Source organism: Gymnogyps californianus, chromosome 3, assembly GCF_018139145.2.
Source record: "Gymnogyps californianus isolate 813 chromosome 3, ASM1813914v2, whole genome shotgun sequence".
Taxonomy (NCBI): domain Eukaryota; kingdom Metazoa; phylum Chordata; class Aves; order Accipitriformes; family Cathartidae; genus Gymnogyps; species Gymnogyps californianus.
In genome coordinates, this window is record NC_059473.1 from 31,904,773 (window position 1) to 31,928,533 (window position 23,761).

The window sequence follows — 23,761 nt, forward strand, 5'->3', positions numbered from 1 at the left end:
AATCAGCATTTCCTCTGCTGCTGTGTCCAGAGGTGGTAAGCAGTCAGTGTTTGCACTAAACAGAGGCTGTGGATTCGTGGCACTTGCTGGCAGAGGTGCTGCCTGGAAAACTGGGGCTCCCCTGTCTGATAGAGATGGGGGCCCTTTGACAGTGAGCAACAAAACATGTTGATGTTTTTTGCAGGGGCTTCAGACAGATTGAGGATGAATGTGGCAAAAAAAAGCATTAATGACTAATTCAACTGAACATGAAATAGAAATAACTTTCTAAAGAGTTCAGAGGCTTTTCAGGATATTCCACAGTATCACCACAGCTTACAATCTTCAGATGCTGGGGTTTGTTTTTGTAGGAGGGAACTGTTGGCCAAACCACTTGAATTAGCCTGTATTTTAAAGTGCTGTGAGGCTGTTTAACTTCTGATGGAGAGTCTGTGGACTGTTACAGGTGATAATTGTGATTTAAAGCTGTGGCTGAAATCCAGCTCTCCTGGTGCTGTGCTGCTGCAGGGGCTGGGCAGGGACCTCGTGTCCCCATCTGGCACATGGACGTGCTGGGTAGTGGCCTCGCACCCCTGGACCCAGACAGTGGGTGCTCCCCTGGCATGGGGCATCCCTGGCAATGCAAATGCAGAGTACCCTCAGGTGACAGCTAGGAAGGCCTGGACCCCTTGTTTCTCTGCCGATTAAAGTCATGTGTGCTTGAGAGCCTGAGCCTGGCTGAGTGGTAAGGTCAGCTGGAGTTGCTTCAGCTTTACAGCAGTAAGGAGGAGCCTGTGACCTACTCTTTTTTTTGTTACAGTTTTTTGTACTGTAGAGCTAAGAGGTGATGCCCATGCCCTAGCAGCACTGCTCAGTGCCAAGGAATTTAAAAACCCAGTCCAAAATCAACCTACAAAATAGCTTTAAACGGTTTTTTGCTTGTTATCCTCCTAAACTGATCAGGAGGGCAAACCCGGCTTTGCCCCTTGCAGAGTACCCATCACCATGTTGGTGAAAGGACAGGAGCCACAGCCTGGCTCCCTCGTGCCCTGCCACGTGGGCACAGAGCACCGCTCACCTGGCTGGGAGATGTCTGCAAAAGCAGAGGGCACTGGGCTGCGGTGTTTTAGCCTGGAGGTTCCTGGAGCTGTTGGGTCGGGGAGGCACCGAACGCTTCAGCCTCGCTGCTGAGCTCTGGCTGGGGCCAAGCGCCTGGCTTGTGGGAGCACTGCCTTTGGGGGTAGCCAATCCTCTTCCTTTCATTCAGCCTGTGCTGTAAAAAGGGCCCTGCTGTAATCCCCTGCTTCCTCGGTAGTGAGGCTGCTGCTGGTTTGCCTGCACGCGTGTCTCCCCGTGCTCTGGTGGCTAGCAGCTGTGGGCCTCCTGCCCCTGCGGCCCCCTGGGCTGTCTGCCCCGTGCCACGCGGTGGGACGGAGGTGGGACTCAGTCAAGCAGAAGCCTGCAGCCGCAGTGTGCTGCACAATAGCCACTTTGTGCAGTGCCCTGACCTCATCTGCCCACTGCGCTGCAGCTGTGCCCCTGCCCTGTGCCTTAACCCTCTGCACGCTCTCCCTGCCTGAGCAGTGGTGAGGCAGGGGACAGGCTTTGTTTGGCAGCTGGCTGGTGGGGAAGGCTGCTCCTCCTGGCCCAAACCCGGCTCTGGGGGCTGGTAGGGAAGGAGGGTGGGCAGGCTCCTTGCTCTCAAACACCTTTCCAGGAGAGAAGGGCCATAGGACCGTGCTCCCCCAGCCAGCTCGTCGCATGCACTGGGAGTGGTGTTGGGCTGGAGCTCACACATCGATGTTACCTCTGCACCAGCGTCTGCTTCACCTGCCTGTCACAAAAAGCACCTTGTTGACACCCCTTCAGCCCTCTGCTTATTGGGCTGTGGAGCTGCTTCACTGGCTTGCTGTCATTTTTATTCTTTATGGACATTGCATCCCTGGGCATGGTTTCTCCCTTTACATCAGCATTCTGCTATGACTTAGAGTGCAGTTTCTCCTCACATTGTAATGTTTCTTCTTTTGGTTCTTTTTCCGAACAAACAAAGCAATGTCATCAGTCTGTTTCTATGTTTATTTTCTGTGATAGACTTTCAAGCTTGGTCTGCCTTGTTGTTCCTGGAAGACTCTGGACAACTGGGAAACTGGCTGGTAGGGTTAACAGCATGGAAGTAAAACAAGAGTTATGGAGCTGCGGAGACTTTCTTAAAACTTGGTGTGCTTAAAACTTGGTATTCTGTCAAGAGCTTTAAGATGTCAACAGGCATGTCCATACCTTCAGTCAAAGTGCACCAGCCCTTCTGTGGAGGGTCCTCAGCGAAACTAATGAAAAGCAGACTTCTGGCCTGCTTGATGTTCTTCTAAATGTCTGGTCTTTGAGTCAAGTTACAGCACAGTTACTGAATACAGTCTTTTTTAAAATTTTGAAATCTTTTTCATTAAACAAGTGAAAATCCCTGCAAAATTCTTAAGTCGTAACAAGCTGATTGTATATCAGTGTGTAGCATTTGAAGTGTGCTGATTTATTGTAAATTAAATGACTTAAGTTGAATTGAGAGTTCCTGTGCTCTCTTGCCTGAAATAGACTAAACTGGCTTGAAAAAAATGGTAGTAGTTAAACTGCATCCAACTCTAGACAAGCCCTTAGGTTTAAAACTACAACTAGATAATAAAATTAAATAAACAATAACAATTAAAAAACCACCAGTAGACAAAAGAACTGTTGCTTTGTCCTATGGAGGTAGTGAAAATGAAACCATTCTAAAAATAGAAATGTGCATATAAAAAGCAGATATAAGATGAAAGGTGTTTATTAATATACAAGCTGATATTTTGCATTGTACACTGATTTAAGAGATTGTTCAAACTCTTAAACATTTGAAAATTAAGCTGTGATGCCTGCCTTTAAACTGTTTATTGCCAGAGTTTTAAATATTTATTTTTGAACTGCAGTAGTGTGAAATAAATTCATCCTTCTTGAGGATTTCACTATTCCTAGAATGACCTTGCACTAAGAATACCTGTATTTTGTTTGTTAATATATATTACAATCATCTGGATGATGCAGTTTGTATAAATAGCTCCAGATACAGTAGCTTGAGCGGATAAGCAAATATGTGCGTGCACCACTTACCGTCTGGGTTAGTTCAGAAGTGCTCAAGTCAGTGTTAGAGGACTTGGAGCACTACTGCTTAATCAGAGATGTCTCCTGAAGCAAGGCTGGACTAGAGAGCTGTCCTCCGAGAGAAGCAGGAGTGGTGGTTTATCTCTGCTCTTAATGTGGTATTTTGATGCGGCAGTGATGTGCAGCAAAGCCACACGTGCCAGTTCAGGGGTTCATTACCACATGTCATTCAGTAAATATGTAACCCTCTAAGTGATCATTTCCAGTCCCTGCAACTTTCTTTTGAATCCAGGTCTAGGATGGAGCGGGTCACTGGCTTATGAACAGAGAGTATTTGTATAACAGGAGGTGAAATTGGTGGGAGGGTTCTTAGGCTGAACTGATTCTGCTGTTTTCTGGGAGTTTAACCCTAAAATGTTCCAATTCAGCCTTATTTTTAGAGTGAGGTGTAAATCTTGTGCCTTCAAAAAGACCTTCCACATTTCCTTAGTCATGTCACTTCCTCCTTTTAAGTAGAAGCTGCAGCAGATCATAAAATAAACTTTCCTTCATGCAAATAATAGTGCTCCCAAGCTGTAGGTTTCAGCTCTGGTGCCAGCAGTTCTCTCGGAGACCAACAGGAGGGACTTTTTAATTGAAATAGGGAGGCTGAGCACAGACACTGTCTCTTTTTCTTCCATTTCCTTTTCTGCAGGTGGAAGTAAGTCTCAGAAACCAAACACTACGGTTTATTCTCAGCTCTGCTACTAACATTCTCCATGACCTTTGGCAAATCTCTGCTCTTGTCATAGCTCCCAAAAAATAACTTGAGGAAATAAAACTGCACTTCCAGATTGGCCTGGTAGTTAGGAATAATCCTGGGGTTACTAAACTGAATGTGCCACTTTTCTTACAGGCCATTCCCCTTGGCTTTAGGCTGCTGCAAGTTATGTAGCCAAATAAATGTTATTTCAGCTCTGCCTTGTATCTATGTAAATAGGAGTTAATGAGTTGCTGCATCTCGTGGCTGGCTTGTGATGTGAAGGTCTCCAGAGGGAGGATGAGGAGAGGCTGCTGTGGAAAGTCCCCAGCTGTTGCTAGGCAGCACTGTGCTTCCCATCCCAAAGTCTGCACTCAGGTTTGGCAAGGAAAGGGAAAACCAAGGGTTGGAAAACCATACAAAGATGCTTGACTTACTTTTTGTAAAGCATGGCTTTACTGTGCTGGGTGCAGAGAGCATGTGGCTGCAAGTGAGGTGGAAGCAATTTGATTAAATAGAATAACATTTGATAACTGGCCTTCTATTTGTTCATTCTCGGCTGCAGGATCATGTGGCTGGCTTGTGCTCTCTCTCCCTCCCTCAGTTTTGTCTCTTATGATCTTGGACCCTTGCAGTAAAGCTGGAAGAGTGCAGCAGAGGCGGTCTTGCTCCACTTGCAGTCTAAGTGGAAGTAGGAAAACCCAGCAGTTCCAGAGAGCTTCCTCTGCTGAGGTTTATGCCTCAGTTTTACAGCCTGCGGATGAGGGGATGTCATGTTTTCATTTTACTACTAAGTCCATCAAGAGGCACACCAGAGATCACTATCAACTAGCAAAAATTATGTAGGGCATCCTGCTCTTGCGGTACAATGCTCTTTGAACCATAGCAATACTGCAAATAGTGGTAAGATCCTCATGGTTAAAGCTCTTCACAACAGTATTGCTAAAAGAGCACCTCTGTTTTCTGCCAGAAGCGTAGGACTTGGCATACAGCTGAGCACTTGAATTCCTCTTGGTAGTCTGGCTGGTTGTCCATCCACCAACAGGCTAGTTCGAACTTTTCAGTCAGTCTTTGTCATATTCTTGTAATTATTGTCGCTGTTGTTCCTCCCTATGCATTTTAATAGAAGGCCAGGGTGAGTAATTTTCAGGTCTTGCTGCCTCTGCTAATTTGTAGTTGGGAAATAATGTTTTTTGTTGCACCGTGATGGAGTCATTGGGGGATCTGTGGATGGGACCTTGCTAGATATTGAACTTTGCTGGACTGTACTGGAAGGTGTTGTACTTGCTCCCTGGCTGACAGAGTTGTGTTTAAAGATACTTTTCACCCTTCAGCAGAGGATCCCATGGTGCTACTGAGGCACTGTGGAATTTGGTGTCACAGCCTCGCTCCATCCTTGGGGGTTCAGCCAAGTACCACTGTAAAGCTCAGCTTTACAGCAGCCTGGAGAAGCTGAGAGTCTCGCCCAAAGTTATGCCGCTTGTAGTCCAATGGGATGCAGCAGGGTATGTTCTCCTGTAACAATGCCCTTCCCCTAAACGATGGGGCTCGAAATCCAGAGTCCTGATTCTCACTTTCATTGCTAGACCCTACTTTGTCTCGCACATTTTATCCCACCAGTGGGCTTGTGGTTTGAGCTATCTAGTTTACCCTTCCTCATCCCCACCAGCCAACATTTCACAGCAGTCTAGAAGAAAAGCTTACAGAGAGACCAAAACTTTGCAAGACTTCACAGCTCCTCACTTTGCCCTTCCCTGCACCCTTGGGGTTTGTCAGCCCCACCAAGTTCTCCCTTCTCAGTCTTTTTCACTGTGTGGTTGCGAGGGGTCTTAAGAAAGGCAGTAACTTCACAGTAAATACTAGCCTTACAATAACTGCCTTGCAGCCTGGCTGGGAACAGAGCCCTGTGTTGTTTTATAGGAATTCCCAGAAAATTACTTGTTTAGTTGGACAGCACAGGCTTGGGTTAGTTCAGTTCAGCAGTTCCCTTTGTCTCCTTAGACCTGGTTTGTGCAAGGACCTGTTGGGTCCTTTTAGGTTAGAAACCTTGGCACTGCGCTGACACAGCAGCCTGTGCTGCCAGGTCAGACCTGGGGGCAGAGGCATCAGGCATGGCTACTGTTGAGCCCTTTAATGAATAACAAAGACAGCGTTAGCATTCACCTGCTAAAGGATTAAGAGAAAAAGCTCAAAATCCTTGCAGCATCTCCCTTCTCCCCCATGCATGCTTGGACAGTGAAATGCACTTTTCTCAGGCCCCACACTACCCATGTACAAGTTTCAAGACTTGCTGCAGTGCCTGTCTCTCTTTTCCAGGCATGTAAGTGGGCCGTGAGTGTGCTGAGGGCTGGATTTTAGATCTAAGAGGCTGATGTGCGTAGAAATGGTGGGTGTGTCTCCAACTCCCTCTCCAAGTTTTGGGCAGCTGTGTGGATTGGGACTGCAAAGATGTGCTCATGGGGTGTAGAATGACAGAAGGTCATGGAGGAGTGGGACTTCTCACCCCCCCAGCAGTACTTCTTACTGGAAAAATAATACGTACTTTCACCTGAGCACTGTCTTCAGTTTTGGGGTTTTTTTTCTTCTGAGTTTTTTGGGTGTTGTTTGTGTATTTTGGGGTTTTTTTAAGCTTTTTGAGTTTCCAAGGCTCCCTTTACTGTATTGCTTTTATCTTATCTTCTGCCAGAAAAAGCGGGAAGACTACAAACAAAAGGAGAGAGGAAGTAGAAAGGTCTCACTATTTACCATCCATATTGGTAAAATGGTGGGATGTCTTTCCACAGGTCTTCTGTGTTAAGAACTTAATCTGAAAAACACTTCAGTTGCTTTGTTAAAGCGTGTGTGTGTGGGGCGAGTGTTTTCCCACACTTCACACAGCTTTCCAACAGGAAAAGGGTAGAAAACAGTCAGGATCTAGGAAAATCTATTATTTCTTTCAAAAGCTGATGGAAAAGTTTCTTCCTGACATGCCTCCATCACCAAGTTTTTCACTATGAAAAATGTAGTTGAAGTATTTTTTAATGGAAAAACTGTTCTCTCTTGAAGCCTTGTTTTTCCACTTTGAGTCGTTTTTTGGAAATTTTTTGAGGGGGAAAGAATGATTTTATTCACTTGCCGACTTTCAAAGCACAGCCTCAGAACTGGGATAGAGCTGCAACTCACCTGTTTGTTTCTGTAGTTACACAAAGTAATTGCTGTTTTAAGTATATCCTGTTTGCTAAGTTGTGTGGTTCATATGTTATGACAACTTTAATGGCTCTTACAGTATATGGCAAAGGGATTTAGGATTGTGGGCAGGTGCTTTTTACCTTGTTTTTTAATTCTAAATAAATAAACATAGTGAAAATAACTGTTAAATAATGGGAACATCCACATTTACATTAGACTGTTTTTTCCTTCATAAAAGGAAGATAAATTCACCTGCTTCAGGGCAAAGTCTAACCACTAATTGACAGAGATGAGGAAGAAACTTCCTTTTAGGCAGTTGTTCCATCTCTTTCTCTGTGGAATTTCTTGTACATTCTTTCGAAACCCAGGGTATCAGCCACTGCCAAAGGACTCTGTGCAGGCTGGGTGAGACAGTCTCAGATCAGGTTGATTACCTGATGGCCACCTCTGGTAATTCTTAGTCTTTCATATCTCACTTAAGCATCCATCCATCCATCTTGTTTGCTAATTAAATGTTGATGAAAAGAAACTGCCTACAACCTCCTTCTTTCTGTTCCCTCATGTTACTGCTACTAATCCCTGGATTCTACTTCTCTTTCAGAAGATGCTGCTCAAGAAGAATTGTGGAGCGAAGACTAGAGTTATTAACATTCGTGTAAGTTGCCCTTTTTGGGTGCAGTTCCTTCATCTTTCCACATATATCTAAATGTGGTGATTCTCTTTGAACATCTACACCCAGAAGATTATTTCTGGAGGTTTCCTGTGGCTTGATCAGCTGCATAACAAAAGTTGCTACTCTGGAGTATAGACTGTAGTTGCAGTTTAGGTTAGGTGCTGACGAGGCTAATAATACATTGGCTTTTCCATTTTGGAGACCATGGGTTCAAAGCTTCCTTGGAGTGAAAGTCCAGATCCCCTGCTGTGAGCTCATATAGTTATGCGTAGCTGTCCTGTAGGGTGTCATTTGGATCCTTCTTGACCAAGGGAAGTGCTGATGTGAGGTAACAAGTGGCATTTGGTAGGGGTGAGAGGTACTGGTAGATACTGTAGAAAAGGGACTATACCTGCATGGTGCATTGGCATCTGCAGAACTGTATAGGATGTGGGACTGGATGATGGCAGATGAGAGCTGGATTGCTTGGATGGCTTTGTAGCTGAGATGACACTGCAGTGTCTGAGCATCTCCCATTCTTGAGCACATACACGCCTAGCAGGGCTAGGTTTGCTCACCTCTCCTGCTTGTAGTTTGTGCTGCCTGCACCTCTGAGTCTTTGCCTCTAGTACCCCATCCCCTGACTCCTCAGCCAACCCTTGTCTCCTTTGTTGGGTACCTTGGCTTTCTTTCGATCAGTGCTGTATGGCGCTGCAGGAGATGTGTGCATGACCTTGCACATTGCAGCCAAAACAAGTGCCTCAGTCCACTGAGCCCCATATGATCCTCCACATGTTTGCGATACACAGGCAAAAACAGGTCAGGGTGAAGAAAACAGATATCCTTTGTGATAACACTGCTACTTTAACTGCAGTAATTATAGCCTTGCAAGAGGGATGAATGGCAGACCAGGATCCTTCAGGGTTTACACCTTGCCCAGCAGGAAATGGGACTGATGCCTTTGTGTACCCAGAAGTGCTACTCTCTGTAGGCATGCTGTTGGGTGCCCCTGCCCATCACTGCTTTGTGGGTGAATTTGGTATTTGAGAGGAGGAGGAGCAGGAGGGGCTGGCTAGAGCCTTGTGCAGAGCTGGAGGGTATTTTTCCAACTCCTCATATGCCTTCTGCCAGGACTCTTCAGTCCTGTCTTCCAGCAGCCCCACAATGACCTGATACTTCTGATAGCACAATTACTCCTGATCTGTTATGTATTCTCTTGTGCTCCTGCCTGGATTGTTTTCCGTAGAGCTGTCTCCTCCTGTGCCCGGTGAGCTCTCCCCAGACTGTGCCTGTCCTTCAGACCTACCGACAGCCTAATCCTGCCGCAATGTTTTAGCGCAACTTGTTTATCACCTTCCTTTACCCCTGTCCCACATGCTTTCACTGTTTTTTTTCTGGGTGTCCCTGGACTGCAGCTATTTCCAGTGCTGCTTGGTGGCAGTCCCCCAGTCCCTGGGGTTTCAGTGACACCTTGGTGGGGTGGTTTCCCTTGTCACCTTGAGCTCATTATTGCAGCTTACTCTTGTGCCCCTGGAGAATCTGAGAGGCAGAATTATCCCTTTGCTCCCTATTGAGCCCATGTCAGCTCGCGCTAAAATAAACATCAGAAACTGAGAGCACACCCTTGTAACAGATGGCACAGAATCCACGTTTCTCTGGCCAACCTTGCCGAGCTGGGACAGTGCATCTCTACCTGAGGCGCTCGTGTGGTTTCCATGACAATAGCATATGATACTTCACAGTCTCTTGTTGGTCTGTTGTGGTGGCAGAGCCGTTAGGTAAAGGAGCATTTTTGCTTCCATTTTTCAAATGATTGCAAGTGCACACTTTTGTGTACTCAGCTTAGAAAGGAGGCAGCAGGTCCCTGGCAAAATACCTTGCTGAGGTGCCTCAGCTCTGGAAGCAGCTGAGAGGTCGATATCTCTGAAGGATGATGCTGTGCTCTCATCATATAACGGGAAAACTCAATCCAGCCAGTAAGACGTGCTTGGCACAGGGTTCCTTCTCAGTGTTGCCCAGCAGCAGGACAAGAGGTAACGGGCACAAGTTGAAACGCAGGAAATTCAGGTTGCCCAGAGAAATTGTGGAGTCTCTGTCCATGGAGATATTCAGAGCATGCCAGGACATGATCTTGGGCAACGTGCTCTTGCTGACCCTGCTCTGAGGAGGGGGGGTTGAACTAGACTATCTCTAGAGGTGCCTGTCAACCTCAGCCATTCTGTGATTTCTGGCTCTTGCCCAGCGCTCGGTAATGGAGTCAGAGCACACCAGGGACCTTAGTTTGCTTGGGAGGGCTATTCCGAGGCCCTACTGAATGTGGCGTTTTGCAAAGGATGATAGCAGGAGGCAAGGTGACAGGCTTGGTTCTCTGTTGCTGAGGGTCTGGTGACACAGGTTCAGTGTTGGAACTTTGCCATTGTGGTGAGGGTGGAAGAAATGAAGACAGATCTCTCATAGCAGATGGGTTGATGAGCTGTTACAGGAGGAACCAGACAACTGTCTATGTGTCTGAACAGCGAACATCACCATGTGAACTAGTTTGCTTGTGTCACTGTAGCCCTGAGAAGGCCTGATGCACAAGTGCTCCTGTTTCAGCATAGGTAAAGAGTATGCAGTCTCTTTCTGAACTGAGGTGGGCAGCGACATCCAAACAGTGTACAACTGGATGGAGATGCAGTGAGTGAACTGATCTGAGGAACCAGCAGGCTATCTGATGGTTTATGCCAGGGGTTTGAAGCAAGGAGGTCTGCTTTCTCCCCCCATTTCTCCTACTGCTGAATAGCCTGAAGGAGAAAGGATTATGCTTATTCCCTCCTGTGTGAGGCAGATGATGACAGTGACCTGCTAGTAACATCAATGAAGCATTTCATACTGTTCTTGCTGAGGACAATGTCTCACGTGGTTATGAGATAATGCGTGCTTTTAAAAATACCTTCCTCCTGACTGATATTTTGGTTGCCTTGACATCTCGGGGCTTTGCTGGCATGTCAAGATGCAAAGTGATCCTCTCTCGTGCATCATCCCAGCTATGCTCTTCCTCCCTCTTCTGCTGGAAGAGTCTCCCATGGGATGGTGAGATGGAGGGGCAGTGTCTTTATTCTCTGGCACTGAAACACAGTTTCAGCCCTTGGAAATGTTCATGGTCCTTGGCAGTCTTTCTCAAGGAGGTGACCTAGGCTGGGTTTTGCTTCTCCACGTGCTGTTTTAACACCAAGGTGCCACCTTGTTGTTGTTCCCTGTACTTCAGCTTCCCGTGGGTCAGCTCGGGCGATGTTAGGCTACAGCCTTTCCACTTGCTCAGCAGTTCTTCTTAAGCGGGATGATGGGATAGTGATGTGACAAGTCTAAGAACCTAGACAGATTAGGGCAGAGAGATTAATAAACTTCTCAAATGTGCAGCAGCTCAGTTGTGTTTGAAATCTTTTCAGGAATAGCAGCCGTGAGAGGTCAGGGCCTACAGTGAAGAGAAAATAATATTAAAAAAAAAAAAAATCTCCCTTCTGTCCCCCCCCAGTAAAGGATAACGGAACAGGAGAATCAGCCCCCGCATGTAGGCGAGTGGAGATAAATTGGAGGTGACAGCGTGTGTATGAAGTATGGATTTGTAGATAATAGATACATGTAGCATAGCACGTGTCAGTGCAAGGTGAGGGGTAGAAGTGGGCCTACATGAGTGTTGCACAGTGAGGTGGGCAATGTGTGTGTGCAGACCTGGTCACTGGTGCCCCAAAGTGTCAGCCAGTGTAATGTCTGTAACTGGAAGCAAGGTGTACTAGGTGTGAGTGAGAGGGGTTGCACGCATGTGCATCGGTATTTTAGCATCTGGAGCATGTTTACGTGGTGCGGTCGAGTGTTGCATGGAGACACTTCCTTAACGCTGGAAGGAGGATGACTGCATGGGCACGTGCTTGCAGGGTGTAACTGCCTCTGCCCTGGACTAGGCTTGGTCAGCTGTAGCCAGCTCTGAATGCAGAGACCCATCTTCCAGAGTCTTTTTATAATATCACAAATCTTCAGTTCTCCAGGCCCTCTTGGGATGAGGGTTACAAGTCTGTCATCTAGTCCTATTCTTGTTCTTCCTTCACAAACTCCTACATGCAGTCTCTGAATGGGATCGGTGGAGCTGGTCTTATCTCAGCAGCAGTAGGTGGGTAGAAGACACAACTGGCAAGCCCCTGGGTATCTTGAGAGCTCTTGTTGGGGCAGGCAGAAAGGGAGTAAGGATTTCAAGGCCAATCTGATAACCTGGCTGATCAGAGAGATGTTTTCTGCTATGTAAAAATAAAATAAGAATTTTAAATCGGAACATAAACCTCTTGTGCTCTTGCCTTGATCTTATCAATGTTGAGAACGCCCTCTGCTTGGACAGGGGCCACATCCCTGGAATGACTTCCCTGTCTCTTATCTCTTGCGTCTGCATCCTAAAAGGCCACTGCAAAAACATGCTGGGTTTTCTTCTCCTAAAACAAGGGACCTTTTCAGCTTGGAGCTGAGCAGGAGATATGCTGGCCTGAGCCTTCTTGGCAGACGCCTAAGCTATTCACAAATGTAAGGCATGCTAGGTGACAGAGCAGTATTGGTGCAAACCTCTGGTTCTGGTTGCACAGCACAAAGTAAAGATTTCTAAAAATCAGAAGACTCTTTGTATGTGTATACATACATATATATACACACACATATATGTTGCCCCTTCCATCACAGGCTCCCAAGGTGCTTTGCAAGTGTTGCTAAATATAGCATCCCAGAGGCAGATGAATACCATGATTGCAATTTCAGAGTGAATTAAACTGAGAAACCAGCAGAGAATGTGACTTGCCTGAAGAGAGACAGTGTGAGGAGAACTGAAGTCAGGGCTTTGATCCTCAAACCACATTCCTTGAGCTGTGTCCTTATTCATACCGTGTCATGCAGTCTAAACAGCTCTGACATCTCAGGCAGCAGAGATCCCAAACTGCAGCTTGCTAACTGTTTGTCAAACCCTCCTGGTTGTCTTCAGTATGTGACTGAGTGCCTAAACCCAAACCTGCCCTTTAGAAGCAACAAGAGAGACTCACCTCCCTGGCCAGACGCATCCTTGGGTTGCTTGCTGGGCAGAGGCCCCTCATGGAGATTTTAGCACTCCAGTTCCCTAGGCAGGCTTTCGTCTCCTGTTGACGGGCACACCTCTGCTGAGCAAAATGGAGAAGGTCCTCTGCAAAGTGAGAGCATGAATATCCATTTGCTTATTGGGGAAACCAGTTCCCCCCATGCTTCCCCCAACCCATGCACCGAGCTGCCTGCTGAAGGTCTCTGTGCAGTGATAGCTGGCCCTGGAGAACCCCAGCCGTTGGTCTGAATAATTCCTGACAAAAGACTTTGTCCAGAGTTTCCTCAGTGTGGGGAAGGATCCAGTGTAGCCAAGGTGGGAATGCCTCTGTTAAAAACTATCCCAAACATCTGGCTCCAGACATTGTTTTATTTAGCATTGCTTTTATTGGATTTCATGGCAAAGGCTAACCAGCCTTCAGCCTGTCCATAGCAGCCAGAAGAGGGACTGTCATATCTCTCTCTTCTGCTTCCTTAAAGAAAAGAATTTTTATTGCTGCCTGCTTTTCATAAATTCCTGCCATGTATGCCCTTGCACCCGTTAAATCATGTAAGTGCTTGCAGAATAGCCATTGTGGAATAACCAAGAGCTCTGTAATCCAAACAGCACCATGAAAGTAGTGAGTGGCTGGTGAGTCAGGAGGCTGACATCCTATTTTCAGCACTGTCCTTGCTTTGTGGTCTGATGTGGGTTGTGGGTCTGGTTTAAGAATGGGGGCATGGGGAGAGATAGAAAGGAGGTCAGGACTGAGTTGCAGCCCAGTGACCGGCTGCTCCCGGGACAGCCCAATGTGTCGGTGGTGGCTGTGGCTGGTGGCACTGTGGTTCAAGGGGCTGGGAAGTGGCAAGGCATGTTTCACAGAGAGGGGGACAGATTTGGTGACTTCTGGGTCATACCTGGGTGATGGAGCAGAGAGAGAGAGGGGTAGGGGATGGCAGAAGGTCACAGCGGTTCTGCCGCTGTTTTCTGGCAGAGCTTCAAGTCCAAGGTGGCAGATCAGGCATGTCTTTTACCACTGCATCCAGGCCCACTGCAGTTGCTCCCTGCTCCCCTTTGTTTGTGTGGCTGTGGGAACCTGGCACCCGTTCCCTCTCCCAGTCCCCAGAGCTGTAATCCTCTTTTCCCACACACCTCTTCCATAATACACCCACTTCCTCCGCTTGGCTTCCATGGCTGGGGCGGTTTGTCCAGAGGCAAGCGCACTGTGTCAGCATGTGTTTGCAGCCTGCTCATGCCAGGGTAATTAATACTCACTTTGCAGTTTTAATTTGGGTTCCCTTTAAGTTAAAAGCAGTGTGCTGCTCTGTGCCAGCCTGCCTGGCTGGAGGGAATCGGGTTGCCCTGGCCTCATGCAAACTGGAAGCTGCACATGCCCAAGTACACACCATGCACCAGCTCTGTGAGAAGCATGGTACCTGAGGTTCCTGGCCTGAAGGGAGGAGGACTGCAAGGGTAGCCAGCTGTGATCCCTCTGGAGGGAGGATGTTCCTGCCACACAGGGAGGGCTGGAAAGGGAAATGTGGGGAGGAAGGAGAGGACAGGGTAGTGTCACTTGGGTCCTTAGCAGTTTTGGTCTGTACACTACTTGGATGTAGTTGAGAGATTTAGGGCTAGATCGTGCCTTGCCTGTGTCTGTGCTTGTTTGGAGCTCCTCTTGTGCCCACTCCTCCCGCTCAGGCACATGCAGACCCTGTGGTGTGTGCTGGAACTGCTGCAGGTGTGTGCAGGGAAGCACAGGCCATTTTGTATCAGAAGGAGAGAAAGTGGGGACAAGACACAGCTCACTAGTAGGGAGATGTGGGTTCATTCACTTGTTCCTAAGAGATTTGTGTGGCCTTCAGAGCATGGTCTTCACTGGGACCCTGAAGCAGTGAGTTCCCCAAGTTGGCCAGGGAGCACTGCCAACCTGCCCCTCTGAATGACCCATCTGTCCCTTTTCATCATGCAGCCTCCTTCCTTCAGGTTGTCAGGCAGGCAAAATCAAAGCTTGCAGTCAGCTTTCTCAAAGATGTGTGAAAGGGAGGAGAAGAAAGGCTTATCATGCTGGTGCCAGCAAGGACCCATAGCTGAAACTGGCCTATTTCTGCTCTTGGGCAAGTGACCAGCAAGCATCTGCTAGGCCCTTTGAAGTACCTTCCAAAAAAGTTCAGTGTTGTCTGTCTGGTTGCACCTCTCTAAGTCTGGTAGTTGCCATCTGACAACTCTGCACACACATTTGCAAATGTTTGATAGATTTTTTAAAATTTTTTTTTCCTTTCTAAGAGGAACAGTGATGTGTTTCTAAACTATTAAACTCCTCTTTGCAATGTGGTTGCGTAGAAGGAAGTAGGTGTTAGGCAGCCTTACGTTGGTGGAGGGAGACAGTCCTTTCAGCCTTTTAGGGAAGGGTAATGGAGAACGCAGGAAAACAGTGCTAACTGCAAAGTTTTGTTTTCTTTGTCAGAACAGCATTTGGAGTTGACCTTTCCTTTTCTTGGAAGAGAAGGGAAAAGAGTAGTCTTAAAATGAAGTTCTGTTATGGTCTGTCTTTTAGCTATCCCCTGAAATTAAACTGCATATGAACCTGGGGGTGGAGGAGAGACTTTCAGGAGGGAAGGGGTTTGCCTTTGAAAAGTTATTCTTTGAGCTGCTCCAGGTCTGTGACTGGAATAAATTGTCAGAGGTCCTGTTGGAGTTAATGAAGAAGTGGTTAAATGTGAATTGCGGCTCCACTGGAGGAGCTGGTCCTGCTTGTCAGCGACTATTTCTTGAAAACTGCCTGAAGCAAGACTGTAATTGAAAGGAAATCGCCTCTCATCAGAAGGTCGCAACACCTAGATGTTAATTAGTTCATCCTGGCTGCCTGACTGTGGTGTACGTATTATGCACAGGAGAAACTGAGGCACAGATGATGGGAAGTGGCTTGGTCAGGACCGTGTCCGGAATCACAGGCGTAGCTAGGAGCAGGCATGAGGGTCCCCTTCCCTTGCTCACAGCTGATGGTTTCACACATTGAAGTTGAAGTGTCACCAGTTTCTTTTCTGACCACCTGGCAGGGGTGAGAGGAAGGAGGACAAAGTGGAATTAAAAGCAGTGTACCTGTAAATGCTCCACTGTGAAGTCTGACAGCCTTTACTCTGTGCCCTGCCTGAATATCAGTACTGCCTCTGGCTCTGTCCACTCCTGGGCAAGGCGGCTGTCTCACAAACAGGCAGCATCGCAGGCAAGCATCCATCTTTGCCAAGGCTCTTCTGGGGATTTATTCCTTTCCACACAGGGTGGTGGTGGGAATCGGATGCGCCTTTACAACTTGCAATTACATGGTGCCTTTCATCCCAAAGGACTTTTAACAAGTGAGTCTACAGACTGCAAAGGGATCATTCACCCACCACTGAGAGGCATCCACCACTGGAAGGCAGCATCCTTTAAACGGAGCTCAGCAGCATTTCCCAGCCGCCGGGGCCCAAGGGTAGGAAAGAAGGGACTCCTGTGCTGGATTGGCCCTGAGTAGGGTATGGGTTGGCAGGCACAAGCTGATCCGATTTTGAATCCCGCCAGGATACTAGAGCTCTTACGAAAGAGGACCAAAGAGTATTAAGCAGGGCTTAGTTTCATATCACCCCTAGCACACCACTCCCTTCTAAGACGTTGTGTTAGGTAACTTTATTTCCCCCCCTCCGGTGGGGATTGTTATTCCCACAGCTGAAAGCACGCTTGGAGCTGTGCTTGCTTTTGCTTTGTCCGAAAAAGAGAACTGCGCTTCTGTGGAATCATGAGTCCAAAATTAAGTTATTTCACAATCTGCGTTTGGGATATTTTCCCAGACTTCATAGGGGTAAGGGATGGGTTTCTAGGAGGAATGTGGGTTTGTATTAGTAGATTTATCCTTTACCTGTTTATCTTCTTCCTATGTACTTTTTCCTTGCTGAAACATACAATTACGTTACAGATGGATTTATGGAGTAGTTGCCCATTTCTCTGTTTTCTGAGGGCTGCTAGTATGATTGAAATTCTGCATTTCTTCTGTGGCGTTTAATCTCACTGGTTGTCTTTGAGGCACCTGCATTCAGTCGCTATCTGTACCATCTTTAGGTGTGCTTCTTTGTTAATGTGCTTCAGATATGTTTCAAGCCTGGTTACTTATTTACCACCTGTATTTAACGATGATAATGCAATTGGTGACTACAGTACAGGTTTGCAAGAGTGTCTGTGTAGGTGTGTGTATATGAGGGAAGAAGTGTGTGTCTGGGTGCATGCTGACAAGCATGTGACTGAGGCGGTCTGCACATAGTTGCTTGAAATGTATGTAACACAAGCTAGCTCCCTTAGGAGCTCATCTAACTCAAATGAGGCGTGCAATGAGGCAGCATGGGTGTCTGCAGGTACTGAAACTACCTTCTGCTCCGGGCAGTTGTACGAGCATGTGATGAGCTGTGCTCCCTTGGACTGTCCCCTGGATGCTGATGGAGTTCGGGCCCTGCTTGGCTTGAGTTATGACGTGAGTGGACAAGATCTGTATGAGCGGGGACAGCTCTCCTTGTGATTCCCAAGTCAGGAGGAGGTCTGTGTGTGCACAGAGGGACGTGGACAAGTGACCAGGGAAGTGCATGTGTACTGGGGAGAACCTGAGGTGTGTGAGAGCAGGTGAGCGTGTGCAAGTGAGCATGGGTGTGTGTGACAGAGCATGCATCCGAGCATGTGTGCCCTCCTGCCGGCAGCTGAGTGCTTGCATCTCAGGCCGTTCTCCAGCTGTGTAAATACATTGCTTAACAAATTGAGGGCTCTGGTTAATGATTGCATTAGTACAGGGCTCCATTTTGTGCGAGTTACCCAGCTGCCCGAATGCCATTAGAGTGAACGCATCGGCCTTTAATGTCAAGCGTGGAGTGTTTGTGCTCCGAGGAGCCTCTGCAGGAGCTGGCCTGGGGTTGCTCAGCAGGGGCTGTCAGGCAGGTTTGTGGCAAGCTCCCTGGGGGCCTGCTGCAGCAGCAGCAACTCTTAACAGCCTTTCTTAGTCAAAGCGATGTCCTGGGTGCATAGGCTGGTGCTGGGCACCCAAGGGGAAGGGCAGGCTGGCTAGGACACTTGCCCGGACTACAGGGAGGCAGCTGGCCCAAGCGACAGGGTGGGAGGAATGTGTTCCCCTCTCTGGCAGCCAGCCCTATCCATCTTCTTTCTGGGAATCCATCTACAGAGCTTTGCCTTGTGCTACTCATCACAGCCAGACCACCACATGCTGTGATCCCAAATGGTGTCGTGGACTAAGCCAGATCAGGCCTGGTCATCCCTAGAGCAGGATATGAGCCCCAAAGAAAACATGCTCTTCTGCAAGAAGAGAGTGGAGTGATTTGGTGCCGGTGCTCGCTCTTTCCTCCAGCAAGGTCCCTAGCAGAGGTGCTGTTGTGTCAGTCATGGAGTTAAGTGCAAGACAGACCCATACTGCTCAGGGTTATAAATGACTGCAGATCGGTCAGGGTGTTCCCATGAATGAGGGCAGTTGCATTACTGCCTCTCCTCTTACTGCCTACAGTTGGACACGGGGCCCTTCTCACCCTGCCCTCGCCAGCCATTGTCTTGTGGCCACTTGAGAGGTGCCATGATGAAGAGGCAGGGTTGGGTGCAGTTTGAGCCTTACTTGCAGCTGCCTGACCACCCATGAATCTCTGCATCCTCCTGTGTCTTCTCATGTCCCTGTCCTTCACCTCAGCCCTTGTTCTGTGCCCATCTCCCTCACAGTGCCCTGGGAAGGCTCTCTACCCTGCATATTTGCCCCAGAAGGCAGCCTGGAGAGAAATGCCAGGGCGCCTTCCTACCCAATGCCTGGTGAGTCCTGTGGATGACTTTCGTCTGTCCTCTGGACCTGTCTTTCCCCAGCCTCTTCTCCATCTGCCATCCGCCCGAAATGAACTGATTCAGCTGCCTTCCCTAATCCTGTCTGGCATTTCAAAATGGAGGGGACTGCCAGGTTCTTTGTTCCCGTTCCCTCTTGGCACTGGCAGGGGACCTTCTCTGCTCTGGAGAAGGACAAATGTGCTGATTTATTCTGCCCCTTAGCTTTGAATAGGGGTTGCTATGTTACCCTCCAGCTCCAAGGCTTGCCAGAGCACACACCATATATAACCCCACAGCAGGTGGCTATTGAATAAAGGCCCTTAAATCTGCCTCTCTTGTTTCTTACGCTGCTGGCCAAGGTGTCAGGGGGATGTAGCAGGGCATGATTTGCTGGCTGAAACTCCGGGCACAGCTGATGCCAAGCACCATGTTGGCATTTTCCATTCTCAAGTGCCCATCTTAATTTGCAGAGAAGGTACCAACTGGGCAGGAACACGCTGCTCACACTGGCTTTTAAAGAGGCCCTTTCTGACATGAAGGCTGCCCCATGGGGCTGAGCTGTGACCAAGATCCTGGAGGCACAGGCTTCCAGATCCTGCTGCAGTGACTGCAGCACCCGGGGCCTGGCCTGGACACTTCCGTAGCGCTCTCTAATTTGGCGTGACTGCTTGGGTAAGCCTGACCATTTGAGCAGCTTTCTGGGAAAAGTTGCATGTGCTTGTCCTGTGATGACAAGTTAAAACCTAGCCAGGATAGAGGCAGGTGGCATCAAAACATCGCCTTGCTGTGGTGGTATGTGGTTGCAGCTGTCTGATATAGACCTGACTTTGAAGTGCCAAAATGAACCGCTGTCTTAGAGGAGACAGCAGAGTTCATAATTGTTCCTAAAAAGCCTAATTCTTTGAGGAACAGTTCCTTGGTGCAGACTGAGTGAAGGAAACCATGGGTCTTGCTAGGAAACGCCTAGAAGAGGCAGCAGGGAGGCACATAACACCAGAGCCCAGGCCAGATCTCTCACTGGGTTTTTTTCTAACCTCCATGAAAACAGTGGTAAAGCCCTTCCCAGCAGTGATGGGAGTGAGATGAGGGTAAGGGACATTTGCATGAGTTTGAGCTGCTGAACTTCCCAGTGTGGCACTCAGTAGCTCACACATTTGGGGAATGAACTCTGCAGGATCATGATTAAATACTCTGCTGGCCCATAGAGCAGTGAGACCTCCTCTCCTGGCCAAAGAGTGTCTGTGAAGCAGATGCCCCACTGGTGCTTCTGCTTGCATAAGGAAAGAAACAAAGTTCCTGAGAACTAAAACACTTCTTGTTTAACAGAGTGGAATCACTTTTTTGGCACTGTAATTCCTCTGGGATCCACAGGTCCCAGCACAGCCTAGTGGGGAACAGCATTTCTGTGCTGTCACGCAGTGCAGGGAGTGCATGGGTATTTCTGGCCTCCTTACTCTGGATCTGCTCTGACCATGCTCTGGACACTGGGAGCAAAAGGGCAGAGAATGGTCTTTGGTGGCCATGGTACAAACCAGGCTGTAAGGCATTCAGGTGGGATCTTTTCCTCCGAGCATCTCTCAGTCATTCTTCGTCGAACTGTGGAGTCTGGAGCCAAAACTCTGGAGAGTTTCAGTGTGTCTGGGTGTTTATAGATTAAGAAAGGGTGATTTGTAAATCCTTACTGGAGAGCTGTTGAAAAATAGGACTGAAGAATGAGTCTTCAGAGATTACTTGGTTTATCTCCCTGCTCTGAAAGTGTAGTAGATTCACTTGGCCTTGAAGGAGGATCTGAATTTAGCTTTTTCCATGTGATACCTTCTGGCAGTGATGCTGTTCTAACTCTGGGACTCTCAATGCATCATGGATATCCTGTTTCACTTAGTGGCTACAGATGCCATGGGTCCTGGTCAGGTGGATCCCAGGGACCTCAGTCCTGGAGGGGGGGCGCGCATGCTTTTTTCTTGAGGGGTAAGAGCAAGGACGTGAGCAAAGCACTTCACTGCTTATGTTTGTGCCATTTGCTGCAAGTACAAGCATGACCACCCATTCAGGGAGGTGTAATTGTACCAGAGAGAGATGTGACAAAGCACTTGAGGCAAGAACTTCACTGTTTGCAGCTTATACAAGCACTGACTTCATCCCTCTTTTTATTCCCCTGCAGAGCATCAACGGAGGCCGCCCGCCGCCCCACTTTGTGTATGATCCATCCACCTTTGCCTTCCGTTCCCTCAGCACCTTGAAGCCGCTGAGCCCAATAGCTCCAGTGGAAGAACCGTCATGTGCCTACTGAAGGAGTTTCTCCAAAAACCTCAGGAACTATCAACCAACCACCTGCCTGGCAGGGAGAAGGGGAGGTGGCGATACCCAAGGGGATAGGTGGGAGAAGAGGACAATCACACATTTTTGCAATACAGCCTCTGTGGCAGCAGGAGGCATACAGCTTTGCAGCAGTGCCTGTTTTCATACCATTGCCATATCTGAATAGTGGCAAAGGGAGAGATTTTTGTCATTCAGGGCAAAACAAACCAGTCAGGTCCACAAACTGCAAGGGCAGCCACCAAGGCAGTGTCAAACTGATGGTGGTGGGATGATGGTAGGGGGATGGTGGTGGTTGAAGATATCCCTGAGGGGTTAAGGGGCTAGTGTGACCTACACGGTAGCAGGGGCGAGTGATCAGGGTTTGAAACCAAGTCCAGTCAGTTTCCCAAGAGTACCTGGGTCTACAGTGCTTTGCTATAGACCTGACCCTTCTCCCACTCAGAAGTGAGCTCAGGATTGGAGACAGAGGCTATACAGGGCTGCCTGCAAAGCAAGAAGATCCCTCTCTGAGATTGTTATAATTGTATTCACTTCAAGCTCTCTTGAGTGGAAGACCCTAGGAGAGGGAGGTGGGGGGGGTAACTGGCACATCTAGTTGCGTGTTCTATCTGGTCTACTGGCAACTCAGTGGTATCATCTAAAATAGGACTGAAATGGGAGGCATGAGCCTCCCACTTGAGATCGGGGGTCAGAATAAAATTCTAGAATGAAAGGTCTGTGTTCAGCTGTGCAAGAAAACACAGCGCCCACCCTCAGTCCTCTCAGCATCATCAGAGAAGAACTTGGGGGTGACTGTGTGCTCTTGGGTCTCCTCTCTGCTGAGGCTGTCTGTGTTCTGGGATATGCAGCACTTCTCCATAGCATTGTCCCAATACCCTGCTGCCCTAACATGATGCTGAAGGTAACTGGTATCGCCAAACTCAAACAAATCTAATGTCTCCAGCAAGCTTTCCACTCCCCTGTTATGCTGGCTATTAAGTTAAGGTAGACTCTTCTTGTATCAGTGGAACAAATATTCCCGGATGTAGCGTGGAGTGGGAGAAAGAGGTCTCTCTTTTGTGGCCACTTGTTGGTGGAAGAAACAGGAGGGGAGTTTGGGTGAAGCTGTGGGACATTTCTCCCTAGACAGTCCTAAGGCAGTTAGGACCATGCTAGGCCTTGCTACCACTGGAGTTTGACTGGGATCTGGCCTTGAGGCACGTATGTGATTTGTGCCACAAGGCAACAGCTAATAGAACAAGCTCTCACCTCTCATGGTGAGGCAGAGGAACAAGGCATTTCCCCTTGCTGCTGTTACAAAGAGTAACCTCTTTGTCTAGGCTTTCCCCACCTTGAGCCTGTATCTGGCTGAGTGCGAGGGGGACCGAGTAGTTTACTTCTTGTCTGGATCAAGAGGAGCAACTGTGAGTAATATAAAATAATTTTTGTTTTTAAATCTGCTCCAGTGTGGAGATCTTCGATGCCACTCTTTGGATGAGACCAATGGTCAGTCCAGCTGCCAGTAGGAGGCCACACAGTGAACCACTGTGCTTTCTGGGCCCTTCACTGAGACCCTTGGGGAAAGCCCAAAGGCCCTGTCGGCCTGGGGACCTGCATCCCCCACCCCTACCCTCCTCCCTTCGCAACCGCCTCTCACTCAGGCAGGCAGAGCAGCTGGGCAAGGCGGTGAGGGGACATCTGTCCTGACGCTGCCCCAGCTCTGCCTGCTCTTTGGCTCCAGACCGTCACAGCTGGGCCACCCCCTGCACCAGCACCACCTCCAAGGGGTCGCTTGCGTTTGCTGATGAGGTACCTCTGGCAGAGCATCGTGGTTCCCTGCAAGAATTCCCTTCTTCCAACAGAGGCCGATTCCTCTGCTGATTTCTCCCGCCCCTGTAGAGACTCTGCTTATCTTGTTTTGATGGCACACCTCAGCTTTTTAACTGCTGCCAGATCAAGCTGACCAGTGCAGGACAGGAAGCGTTGCGCCTTTGGACCAAATCCCTGTGCTCAGGAGAAGGGACAGCCATAGCCTGGTGTACCTGTCTGAAGAGGCACATTCCCCGTGCAGATGGCTGGGGCGGCAGCCCCTGCGTGGTCCCGCACCCCCAGGCTTTGCTCAGCGAGGGCTGCCGAGGTGCTCGGCCCCGGAGACGTGTTTCTGCCAGCCCGCGGGTGCGGCAGGCTGCCTTCCCCTGGGTGGGAGCGGGGAACAGAGATGTCCTGCCGATATTGTTGCCTTTTAGTACTTTTGTAACTTTTCTCTGTCTTTTCTTTTTCAATCAGAAGGAAAAATAAAAAAAAAACAACAATGAAATAAAGCATGACAGCTGCTATATTCACACCGCTGGTGAGTCTCATGCGTTTGCCATCTTCTGGGTGTTTGTGGCTGAGGGGATGGAGCAGAGCGAGCTATGACGCAGCGCTGCCAGTCCCAAGCACTCCGAAATCTCAGGCCATGTCTGCAAGAGAATGGCTTTGAAAACAAACTAGCAAGAGCTTTTCTAAAATGAATGCCAGGTTCTTTGCATATAAGAGGAGCTCCCTGTGCAGCTGCTCCCTTTGAGGCTAGCCCTGATATGCTATATTGGCCCTCACCGGTGCTTGCCTCACCAAGAAGGTGCTTTGGCTTTTGAGTGACCTGCCTGTTGCTTAGTGGTTGAATGTGACCTGGCTGGAGGTCTCCATCCCCCCAAAACAGAAGGGTGGGTGACCACACAGCTGGTCTTTGGCTTACAATTTTAGCCTCAGTAAGCCTTACATCTCTCTTCCAGGATTCCCAGCAGCCCTTTTGCTTACAGCCAGAGTACTCATGCTCCTCTGCAGCATAGCTCTAGCTCACCCCTTCCTCTGGATCTTGCCCTAAAAACTCCATCTCAGGTACTTGTAATGTGCATTCCCT

The 23,761-nt window shown here is 48.5% G+C and overlaps 1 protein-coding gene across 7 annotated transcripts in view; it reads left to right on the plus strand.

Moving 5' to 3' along the window:
- LOC127015169 (uncharacterized) overlaps positions 1–23,201 on the plus strand; it is a 59,470-nt gene extending 36,269 nt beyond the window's left edge. For 2 of the 7 annotated variants that reach the window (XM_050894944.1, XM_050894945.1), the window contains 2 exons: positions 7,614–7,667; positions 20,723–23,201. In XM_050894944.1, coding sequence (XP_050750901.1) covers positions 7,614–7,667; positions 20,723–20,851 — 183 coding nt within the window. In that variant the 3' untranslated portion in view covers positions 20,852–23,201. Of the gene's footprint in view, positions 1–2,070; positions 2,145–7,613; positions 7,668–20,722 lie in introns of those variants that run through there. The other 5 variants (XR_007766290.1, XR_007766289.1, XR_007766291.1 and 2 more) reach the window with 5 other exon arrangements.
- Positions 23,202–23,761: the final 560 nt, after the last annotated feature.